We start from the raw sequence: 12,266 nt of genomic DNA, 5'->3' as shown, positions 1-12,266 counted from the left end.
TTTTTTTATCTGGTAAATTTTCAGTTAAAAGAATTATAGCTGTTCCATAAGTTTAAAAAAACTGTTTATCTTTGCCAGAAATCCAGTAAGTTCATAACTTTCTGTAGGTTGTGCCTCTGCTTTATTATTATCCCAAGTAGTGTTATCAGCCTGCAAAGTTTCTTCTCTACAGTTCACTTCACCCTATATTATAGAGAAGCGGAGGGGTGGAGGTGTTCTGTAGTCTTAACAGACTTCACATCTTAAGGTGACAACATTGCTTTTCCATAGCTATAGTGCAGTGAGTGAGTGTTGTCAGCCCAGGACAGGAAGGGTGTTACTAGCAGGCTAACCAGGTTAAAAAAAAAAAAAGTCGAAGAAAAGGAAAAGACACTGGAGAGAAGGAAAGGAATTGCTGCTCACCCCTTAGATATTAAAACAAAAAAGAGAGAGAAGGTTTTCCCCACAACGGGGTTTTTAGGCAGCACAGTAATGGATGTAGTCAGTATTGTATGAAAAAATATAACAATTTTATTAGAAACTATACCATAATAGTTAAAAACGATGAGCTCCAGTGGGGAGTGCTTAAAAACTAAATGGCTGAACATACATTGGCAGACATATATTCATAACACAATTCCTATCATGAACATAAGACCTGACGCGTTTCAACCCTTAATAGTTGGGGTCTTCTTCAGAGGTTCGGTCTGCTAGAGAGAACATATAAAAACATTGGTATATACATACATAACTTTCATTGTATAACAGTAACTACATTCATGATGTAATGCACCAATTCAGTATAGTTACCAAAAAATGTATGTCCAACAGGCGAAAGAAACTTCCCACATGGAGATCCCTTAAAAAGATATGCTGTATTTCCCTCCCAACCCGAGGGGGAGCTCCGGATGCCTCCACCGCCACCTCAACCCAGACCGGGGTAGTGAGAGGCGAAGTGACTTACGAGAGGCCACACACTTGGGCACCGCCCACCAAAGCAAACAGCCGGCCGACGGGCGCAACAACCACCTAGGATGAGAAATTAATGAGACTGACTAAATATACACCCAAGGAATAATAATCAGATTTTTGTAGGCAGAAGCAACCACCAAGGGACCAGAGTCACCCATATGTAGTATCTATAGTACATGTGGTTCAAGCCAAGCCAAAAGGAGTTTCCAACCATATTTATATGGTATGTCTTTGGAGGCTAATAGGATAAATAGTATATAACTATGAAGATATTGGCAAAATACTCTTTTCAATTGAAAAAAAGGTGGGGTAGTGAGGGGTATGGGAGATAAAGGAAAAGATGTGAAAAATAGTAGGAGCATGAGATCATCATGCAAAGAAAAAGTGAAGTGTGTGGGGAGGGAGTGTGCAGTGAAGAGTGAACAAGGAGGTGATGGGGGGGGGAGGGGGGGGGGGAGAGAAACACTTTGTGATAGGTACACGCATATTTATTACCTCAACAAGTGCTAGCCATTATATGTAACTGCATCAAGGTGCCCCATGAAGACTAGACTGACACCTGTTTGCCAACCCGGGATTGGTCACAGGTCATGTGGGACTCAGAGGGTTGATATCCAAACCTAAGTCCACTAGTCTAGAAGCAAAACAAAAGGAAAGTGTTTTTGTATCTATGGAAAAGTATAAGCACACTATGATTATGAGTAGTCAGACAAAAAATAACAAAATAACAAATAACAGGGTCAACAGGCCCTGATTGCATAGGGTAAAACAATGATGCAGAGGCATAAGGCTACAAAAGTGTACTTACTGGGTAGTGACCAAAGATGGTGGCAAAGAGTGATAGCAGACAACGGAGAGTGTGTATGATCCTCCAGGCAGGGAAGGAATTGTGAGTCTATTGCCAATAACATTTATATATCCTTAATTGATTAAGGGTGTGCATAGCCTGTCCCACCCCATCCCAGGTGTGTCCAGTCAGCCAGCAGCTGCGTGGGAGGCAGCATGGCCGCCATTCAGGCAGCCGTGTGTTGCCTCCCCGGCGTCCAGGAAGAGCGACAGCCCCGAAGTCTCGTCATTCTCGACGAAAACTCGCGATACCCATGACGTCACGTCGCACGCGCGGGGCCCCGCGCATGCGCAGCAGCGAAGGGTGTCCGAGAATGTTCAGGGACGCCGCCGGCAAGGAGGGATGGATCCCCAGTGCGGCGCTCGGTGGCCACCCGAGCGCCAAACGGGGAAAGAAGGGGGGGGAGCCGTCTAATCGTGTCGGCCCATTTCCCCCCCCCCTTGCCGGGAAGGCACGTCACCAATCACCCCCGCTCCTAGTGGGGGGGGGGAATGGGCCGACACGATTAGACGGCTCCTCCCCCCCCTTCTTTCCCCGTTTGGCGCTCGGGTGGCCACCGAGCGCCGCACTGGGGATCCATCCCTCCTTGCCGGCGGCGTCCCTGAACATTCTCGGACACCCTTCGCCGCTGCGCATGCGCGGGGCCCCGCGCGTGTGACGTGACGTCATGGGTATCGCGAGTTTTCGCCGAGAATGACGAGACTTCGGGGCTGACGCTCTTCCTGGACGCCGGGGAGGCCACACACGGCTGCCTGAATGGCGGCCATGCTGCCTCCCACGCAGCTGCTGGCTGACTGGACACACCTGGGATGGGGTGGGACAGGCTATGCACACCCTTAATCAATTAAGGATATATAAATGTTATTGGCAATAGACTCACAATTCCTTCCCTGCCTGGAGGATCATACACACTCTCCGTTGTCTGCTATCACTCTTTGCCACCATCTTTGGTCACTACCCAGTAAGTACACTTTTGTAGCCTTATGCCTCTGCATCATTGTTTTACCCTATGCAATCAGGGCCTGTTGACCCTGTTATTTGTTATTTTGTTATTTTTTGTCTGACTACTCATAATCATAGTGTGCTTATACTTTTCCATAGATACAAAAACACTTTCCTTTTGTTTTGCTTCTAGACTAGTGGACTTAGGTTTGGATATCAACCCTCTGAGTCCCACATGACCTGTGACCAATCCCGGGTTGGCAAACAGGTGTCAGTCTAGTCTTCATGGGGCACCTTGATGCAGTTACATATAATGGCTAGCACTTGTTGAGGTAATAAATATGCGTGTACCTATCACAAAGTGTTTCTCTCCCCCCCCCCCCCATCACCTCCTTGTTCACTCTTCACTGCACACTCCCTCCCCACACACTTCACTTTTTCTTTGCATGATGATCTCATGCTCCTACTATTTTTCACATCTTTTCCTTTATCTCCCATACCCCTCACTACCCCACCTTTTTTTCAATTGAAAAGAGTATTTTGCCAATATCTTCATAGTTATATACTATTTATCCTATTAGCCTCCAAAGACATACCATATAAATATGGTTGGAAACTCCTTTTGGCTTGGCTTGAACCACATGTACTATAGATACTACATATGGGTGACTCTGGTCCCTTGGTGGTTGCTTCTGCCTACAAAAATCTGATTATTATTCCTTGGGTGTATATTTAGTCAGTCTCATTAATTTCTCATCCTAGGTGGTTGTTGCGCCCGTCGGCCGGCTGTTTGCTTTGGTGGGCGGTGCCCAAGTGTGTGGCCTCTCGTAAGTCACTTCGCCTCTCACTACCCCGGTCTGGGTTGAGGTGGCGGTGGAGGCATCCGGAGCTCCCCCTCGGGTTGGGAGGGAAATACAGCATATCTTTTTAAGGGATCTCCATGTGGGAAGTTTCTTTCGCCTGTTGGACATACATTTTTTGGTAACTATACTGAATTGGTGCATTACATCATGAATGTAGTTACTGTTATACAATGAAAGTTATGTATGTATATACCAATGTTTTTATATGTTCTCTCTAGCAGACCGAACCTCTGAAGAAGACCCCAACTATTAAGGGTTGAAACACGTCAGGTCTTATGTTCATGATAGGAATTGTGTTATGAATATATGTCTGCCAATGTATGTTCAGCCATTTAGTTTTTAAGCACTCCCCACTGGAGCTCATCGTTTTTAACTATTATGGTATAGTTTCTAATAAAATTGTTATATTTTTTCATACAATACTGACTACATCCATTACTGTGCTGCCTAAAAACCCCGTTGTGGGGAAAACCTTCTCTCTCTTTTTTGTTTAAAAAAAAAAAAAAGAACTACTGCAGCCTTCCAGGGGCTGGGAAGCTGCAATTTTTGTTCTTGGGTTTAAACAAACTTATCAATGTACTTTTCCACTGCGGTACAAACAGGCAATATTTTTTGTTTCATCTGCATAAGAACTGTCAGGGAGTTACAAGCTTATTCTGATGATTAATTTTGTTATGGGACTCATAAATGATAATCTGTGATTAGGTAGATGGATGAAATGAATAAAAAAAAGACACATAAATGGAATGGAAAGTGAAAGTGAAAATGAAAGTGATGTAAAGATCTGGCACTTGTGGAGCCCTGAATAGTTAAAATATTGTATTCCTTACATTTGCAGCATAGCTTACCAATTACTGTTCCATCCTGCTGTTACACCCTCCTGTCCAGTACCTGTATTTTTAAATTAGTGAAAAACTCTCTAAATGTAACATTTTTGCAACATTAATGAATTAAGTAAGGTTGAACAAGTTTATGCCAATATCTTTGTTTGGCAAGTAGTAATGTCCAAATGTTATGCTTTTATATCACTATAGAAGGGTATGCTTTGTTAATTTTTTATTATAGAGGTCCACAACCACTTTAAAGTATATAATAAATGCTAACAATGAACATGTGTTTGCTTCTTTTTGTTCTGGTAAATATTCAGTTAAAAGAACTATAGCTGTTCCATAAGAAAAAAAAAATGCTTTTCCACGCTATAAATCCAGTAAGTTGAACAAGTTTATGCCAAAATCTTTCTACAGTAGGACTAGGCAACCGGGACGGCCCGTCCATTAAGGGCGCACAGGCACCGCCCCCCCTATCCATGCGTCCGGCCCCTTGCAGGACGCCAATTGCATGGACTCCAATGGGGGGGGGGGTTTGAAGCACCTGATTAGAGCCAGAGGCTCTAAAAGGTTTCCAAAATAGGGTGTGCTCGGGGTACAGAGAATGTGAACCGAGCCCACCCAGGAGTGTTGATTGATATTCGCTATTGTAACACTGATCTATCTTCTGGCCAATCAGGAAGCGGGTCTTGGGACCCACCACCTAGTTGGGGTAATTGCCGGAATGAACAGCAGACAGCGAGTGTGGGGGGTGGTTGTTTGCGCCCCCCCCAAAAGAAAAACACCAGCCGCCACTGGTAGGCAACCTTAAAGAGGTGGACATCTACCTGAACAACATGGGTGAATTCAAAGATCACCGGGCACAGTGTCGCCTCATCACACCTGAAACCTCTAATCGCTGTACTACCATGTTGCAATCTTGTGCATTGCACGACAATCAGGAGGTGAGGAGGCAAAGCCTTCTCACCACCTGTCAAACACACTCGGATCGCTTTTCAGAGGAGCAGCAGTGCCTGCTGCACTTATGAATGAGCCCTTAGTTACATTCGGCAGCGTCACTCTTAGGGCTCGTTCACGCGTAAAGTTGGGGGGTGGTAAAACCCCGCGGTTGAGTCACAGTTTTACTGCCTCCCTTCCCTATTTAGCTGCTGAGGCAGCAGCCAAAGGGGTATATATGCTGCAGCAGGAGTTAAGCCCCCTGTTGCTTTTGGTGGGTGCTACCGCCTACCAATTGTGACCCATCCAATTAAATGGGGCCACTCTGCAAGTGCCCTGTAACTGCATGCTTTTTCAGCGTCCAAGGGGTTAAAGCAGGTTGTGAGAAAGTAACATAAAGCTGCCTGCTTTAACCCCTTGTTTGCTGTTCTGCACAAGGTTGCAGGGCACTTGCAGAGCAGTCTCATTCACTTGAATGTTGCTACACCCGCCAACCATGACAGGAGGTATAACTCCTGTTGTGACATGTGTACACCCCTGGCCACTGCAGGGGCAGGGGTGATAAAAACACATCTTAACTATGAGGTTTTATCCCCCCCCCCACTCCCCAAACTGAAAATGTAAATGAACCTTATTGTTCTGAGCCTGCTATAAGGTTGCTTTCACACTGGTGTGCTGCGATTTACCCACACCACGGGTGCAGTGCATCTGTAACTTTCCTGGGTTAGCTGTGCTATGCCATAGACGTCTTTATATCCTGCAGGTGTGGTGTAATTTCTGAAAGTGCACAAAACTCCTGAATTCAGGAGTTTTGGTGCACTTTCAGAAAGTGCACCTAACCCGCAGGATATAATAGACATCTATGGCTAAGTGCAGCAAACCCGCAGGAAAGCTACAGGTACACTGCACTGCCCCCGCGGTGTGGGTAAACAGCAGCACATCAGTGTGAAGGCAGCCCTATACTATCATGCCCAGTGTATTGCTTCACACTGATCTGAAGATCTCTTCTTCCCTGCTGCTGGCACCACTATGGAGACCGCTAGCCGGGATAAGAGGTGGAGTGCAGTTGGCATCAATCTGCATGGGACAGAGGCCAGCACTACAGAGGAGACATCGGCTTAAGCGGCTCTTCCTCCCCACTACAGCTCCAGCCAACAAGTAGTCCCTCTGCATTGCACTCTGTTTAATGCTCTGGAATGGTGGGTCAGTAAGGCCAGACCACGATCTACTAGTCACCTGTTTGTGATCTACAGGTTGCTGACTCCCTTTCTACAGGATCCATGTCTTTATACTGGAGTTTTAGCGGCACTTGTTGACTTTACCTTACATCAGAAAAGACAAGAGCAAGACAAACATCTAGACATTGTAATCGTTTATTCTTATTCCACATACAGTATGTATTTCTGGACATTATCATGTGTAATCTCTTGCCCTGGTGATGGTGGATGTATTAAAGTAGACCACAGGCTAATAACAATCCTTTGTAGGATCCTCCTTGGAAACCAATCTCAAGGTACATGTTTTCTTATCTTCAATATATTCACATCTGTCAAAGTTCAGTCCAATGTATAAGCCGAGCCTAATAACATAATAAAGCAAGACTCATGAGATAAGTGTAAAGGTACAAACCATAAACAGTAATGCGATAATGAAAATGTCAATTCACTATTGCTTGTATGCAGTATTTATCGCAAACACCAAAAACACTTGTTAAATACCGCATAAAAAAGGCATTAAAGTAAATTCACGAAGGAAATAAATGCATGCAGTAATTAAGTACTTGTCCAAGCTTGTGATAGCTATGGCAATGGTCAGCCCCCCAATGACTGGTTTTAAAAAAAAGTGGGAAAGTGCAAGCTGGATTAGGTGTCAGCTAGATTTTATGCAGAAGTTGTTTCTGGAGGATAGCATAACGGAGATGATCGAGCCCTTTGAATCCAGTCTTCTGGAATTTAAAGCAATGCAGAAGATTGCAAATGGTCCTTTTAAAGGAAAGAAGTTTTAAGGAGCACACACTACTGGATCAATGCATGGATGCTGATACCCTGCAGAAGTTCAGGTTATCCAAGCCACTTATCATGGAGCTTTATACCCAACTCATAGGGTACCTTGAGCCCTCAACCCAGAGAAGCCATCCATACCAGCCATGACTAAATTGCTGGTTGCCTTACACTTTTTCGGAAAAGCATCATCAGATGCTTGCGATAACTGACCGCATGGTTTCATGCGGTATTTAAAGCATGATTCGGAAAGATAACGCATGCAAGATTTTAAGGAGAGTTTATGTGTGAATTACAGTTTTTTTTCTGAACGCTGTGCGTTATTTTACCGCATACTCGGAGGTGGTAACGTATCTCTTAGTGAATTGTGCCTACGGTCCTCTAGCACCAAACGTGCAAAACTGCACTCCAGCAGAAGTTTATTCAGTGGGGTGAGGGATTGTTGCATAGTGAACATACTACCTGAGGGTGTATCCATGCAGGGTGTATCCATATTCATTCTCTATTGTCATACAACTGGGTGGGCTTGAGCCCACCCTTTTTTAAATGCCTATTAGAGCCTCTGGTTCTAATCACGTGCTTCAAAAAAAAAAAATAAACCCTGTTTGGAATCCATGCATCCGGCACCCCGCATGTAGATTAGAAGGGCCGGACGCATTGAAAGGGGGTTGGGGGGGGGAAAAGTATGGACGGCCGCCACTGCTTTATACAGTATATAAAAGCAAAGAGAAGAAAAAAATATATCGGGACTGTGTTTTGCAATGTGCTACTCATTTTCTGGAAAAGGGCCTGCATATTATTCATATGCCACAATACCATAATGTATTATGCAATTTCCACCAAAGGACATTGCAGTAGGTTTGACTTGGGTTTTTGATTTTCATTGGTCACCAGTGGCAAAGCCTTCTCTTGTGATAAATAAGACAATAGGTTACTGCAGTCTTTAGAACAACTTTACTAGTGATGCCATGAAGCGAGTGCATGCAATTCTAGCAACAACCTCATAGTGGCACATGAAGTCCTAATTTGTATAGCGCCAGAAGTGAACAATGCATGCTGAAATAAATCCTTACAGTTGGTTCTCATTTTAGAAAGCACAATTTGTATAATATTAAAGTATATTTGAAACTCAATTTGGATTGAACAATTAAAACTAAAATAATGCTTACTTAGTACAGCAAGCCACGGAGCCATCAGAACGACAAGAACAATGCATACAATCCTCTGTTATCCATTTACTTCCAAACTTATGTAGCTTGCCTTCAAAATCACATCCTGCAAATATATAACATAAGTATATCATTAAAAAAAAATCCGGAGTTGCTTAAAACAAAACAAAACAAATACAAAAATATACTAATAAGGTCTCTGTCAACTTTCAACTGTCAACTTTATTGCAGTCCCCTTCTTGTTTCTGTTCTGAAAGTATAATAAGCATTCCATTTCCAAAAAGCTACTCAGTTTTTTTTAATGAGGGTCAAATGGAAGCCTCTGCAGGAAGGATGAGGTCATAAATTCAGTGTTCTTTATCTGACTATAGAACTAGACTTAGTTCTGCCAGTACATCTAACACTACCCTCTCCCCAGAATGACAAGCTGTTGTCCAAAGTTGTCTTCATTGTTCCTCCATAGAGTGGAGCCACCCTAAACAGGTGCGGTGTTGCTAACCAGATCACCAGGTAAAAAGAAGCCTAAAAAAAAAATGAATGTAGCCACCACATTTAGGCTTAGCTCACACAGGAGTGGTAAAAATAGGCAGTTGATCTGCGTTATTACAGGCCTCAACTTCCTGCCTTTAAATTTACATGGAGGCTGAAGGGGCGAGTACACATTGCTGTGGCAGCAATATTTCTATTTTGCTTTGTGGTTGGAAATTCTGACTCAGCATGTCAAGTTTGAGAGGGGGCACTATCTGTCAAGTTAGCCCAATTAAGTCAAGTGACAGGCATGCATTTACAGTACCGTATTTCAATGTAAAGTACCCATTTGGATCTAAACAAAGAATGGGCATTCTGGAGGCGGCAGTATCACCTCCTGAATACCTGTCAACTACTGATTACTTCTCAGAGGTCAGCCATGTGACCTCCTAGGCCTTAACAAATTGGTAAATATAATACATTTTTCTTTTTGTGTTTAGTTACTGTATGTTTTAACCTAATGTATCATAGCTAAGCTATGCGCAAATTCATGACCTGACAGTGAATTGTGGCACGATAACCACTGCTTTAACTAGTTCAACTAGTATATCCGCTCCGTTTGTTCAGTCAGTTCCTGGCTTCAAAGTGAAAGAGTACCTGTTACCTGCCCATTGCTATCACATGGGGGTTTATTAACCCTTTGTGATAGCAATAAAGTAAAAATAAATAAATACATTTAAAAAAATCAAAAGGGGTTGTGACCAATCCACACACTGTAGTAGAGAAACACCCACATGTCTCCATCCCAAATAAATGTAACAAAGTGAGGGGACAGAAACGGGACTTTGCGTGAGGCACGTGGGTGAATATGCTGCGCCAATGATGGGGGTGGGGTGTGAAAAAATGAACAAAACATATAGATTGACAGTTATATGGATGAAGTGAGAGTAAGATGAGTAGGGTCAACATAGATAATGGTAAAAGGTAATGATGGTAAAAAAAATTTTTTTTTTTTTATTGGCATGGATATTCAAATCAACTACAACCAATGAAACAGAGGACACATATAAAATCAAAATAAACCATGTTCGCAACTATGTATAGACCAGCAGGATTCATAAATAGTTATACAGTTGCAAGAGCATATATACATTGTGCAGTCAGTGTATACATGAATGGATCTGGACTTGAAAACATATTGACAGCAATGTATGGACAAACGAGGTGCATGAATAGGTAATGCATTAACAAGAGCACATATGCATGATACAAACAATGGATGCATCAATAGATCTAAACTCTACGCGTTTCTTGGCTTTAAACCAATCGTCAGGAGTCCGATGCGATTAAACTATAACAGAAGCAATAGAACTGTTATTGTATGGATAGGTATTTGTAGAGAACATATGTTGAAAATATGATCTTCTACATACTCACAGGTTATGCAGTAGTTGGTTTGTGATGACCTGTGTGTGTCAATGTGATGTTAGTCTGGGTCCATGGAGTCTCCCCCGGGGTTGAGGCAGAGAGCGCACCCCGATGATACCGGCCACAGTGGCCCAAGTGACATAGGCACCCACAGGACCGGCAGGCCGGGACGTCCGACAAGGACAGGGAATGTGGAGGAGCTGGGGAAAACATAAAAAATGGAGGTGTAAGAAAAGGTGTGGGATGAAGGATGGTGATGTTGGGGAATGAGTGAGGTGGGAGCAATAGAGCGTGCCCCAAGGTGTGTGAAAAGGAGCTGAAAAACAAGGGGAGTGAAAGTGGTGGAAAAAGTGAGGCATAGGCGAGAAAACCAAAGTGGTTGGAATGGGTGAAGGGAGGTGGCTGAATGTGAGGGAGTTACCTGAGTGGTGGGTGCCCAGCCGAGCCAGGAGTCCAGTGTGCATGGCGGAAATGTGGGACGCCGGGCCAAATGGAGCCTAAAATAGCCGCAAACATGCGGCGCGCTCACGCCAACGTCACGCACGGGCGTGATGACGCGGTGAGGGGGGGCCAGATGGGTACGGCCTCCTGAACAACCCCACAGCGCTAAAGCCCGGAGAAGGAAAGACTCTAAACACCCCGTCCGCGGCGGCCAAGACGCCGCAGGCGGGGTGCAGGAGGCATGACGTCGACGCGCCGAGGCCAGGGCCCGCCCACGTCAGTGACAGGGAGGCAATGGGTCCTGGGCTGGGCGCGTCGCAACCCCGGGGAGTAGACTGAATGGATCCCAGCATCACAGATGTGTCAAACGGATGTCATTGTGTATAAAAAGGGAGAAAGAGGGGCGGCCAGAGCGGCACAATGTAAAATACAGAGACAATGACAAAAACCAGCGTGTCTTCGCCATGGCAGTATAGCAAAGAACACAATGGTGTAGATATATGTTGGTATATCATATATTATTAATCCCAGCGCAGGAATCTTTCTCTGTGCAAGGGAACATAGAACATCATAAATTAGTGATCCTTGCACAGGAATCTATTCTCTGTGCAAGGAAGTATAAGCCATAGCGAGCTTTAGCCCAACTGGCTAAAGAAAAACGAATAAATCAAGATTGTTGGGAGAAAAAAAGAAAGGGAATAGACAAGGGTGAAGGAATATAAAACTTTAGCCCTGAATTAAATCAGTGGTTTAATTAGCTAAAGAAATGGGCAGCAAAGTGAAAAGGAAGAATTCAGATGTAAATAAAATTAGATATGAAAAAACTAAATATAAAAGAAACTTTAGCCCTGAATTAAATCAGTACATTTCCTTAGCTAAAGAAAATAAAATTAAAAAAATATAAATAAAGGAAGAGAACTTTAGCCCTGAATTGAATCAGTGTTTCTTTGACTAAAGAAAAACAAAATAAATAAGTAAAACGAGAAGAGAGAAAACGAGAAGATAAGTAATGGAGAAACAAAATGAAAGAGGGAGGAAGGTATTTGCAAGGAATGAACCTTATTAAAAAAGTGTAGAGGACTGTAAGGCGATGGGGGACGAGTCAAAACCAATTGATATTTTACTGTGTGAGGATGATAAAAAATGGTAGGACAGGGAAAGAAATTGGTGAGGTAATGGATAGAGCAAAAAATGAACTGTTGTCTAATGCCATATACGGTTAGTATGAGGATCCAGTTTACAGAAAGTGGAGGTGTGAAGGCAAGAAATGTTGGAGGAGTGACTCATACAAGACAATCAATAGATGGACAGGGGGGGACACAAGGTCTCAATGCGGTACGTCACAGATATTGGGTAAGAGGGGAAAGTAGAAGAAAAGGGAAAAACGGAGGAGA

The 12,266-nt window shown here is 43.6% G+C and overlaps 1 protein-coding gene across 2 annotated transcripts in view; it reads right to left on the bottom strand.

Moving 5' to 3' along the window:
* LOC141106099 (beta-microseminoprotein-like) overlaps positions 1-12,266 on the bottom strand; it is a 213,714-nt gene that overhangs the window by 180,278 nt on the left and 21,170 nt on the right. Inside the window, exons 3-4 of one of the 2 annotated variants that reach the window (XM_073596532.1) lie at positions 8,536-8,641; positions 6,722-6,945 (exon numbers count right to left, since the gene is read on the bottom strand). In XM_073596532.1, coding sequence (XP_073452633.1) covers positions 6,834-6,945; positions 8,536-8,641 — 218 coding nt within the window. In that variant the 3' untranslated portion in view covers positions 6,722-6,833. Of the gene's footprint in view, positions 1-6,721; positions 6,946-8,535; positions 8,642-12,266 lie in introns of those variants that run through there. The other variant, XM_073596534.1, reaches the window with a different exon arrangement.

This window comes from Aquarana catesbeiana, linkage group LG08 (assembly GCF_042186555.1).
Source record: "Aquarana catesbeiana isolate 2022-GZ linkage group LG08, ASM4218655v1, whole genome shotgun sequence".
In the NCBI taxonomy this organism is placed as follows: Eukaryota; Metazoa; Chordata; class Amphibia; order Anura; family Ranidae; genus Aquarana; species Aquarana catesbeiana.
This window is presented reverse-complemented; position numbering and strand designations above follow the sequence as displayed.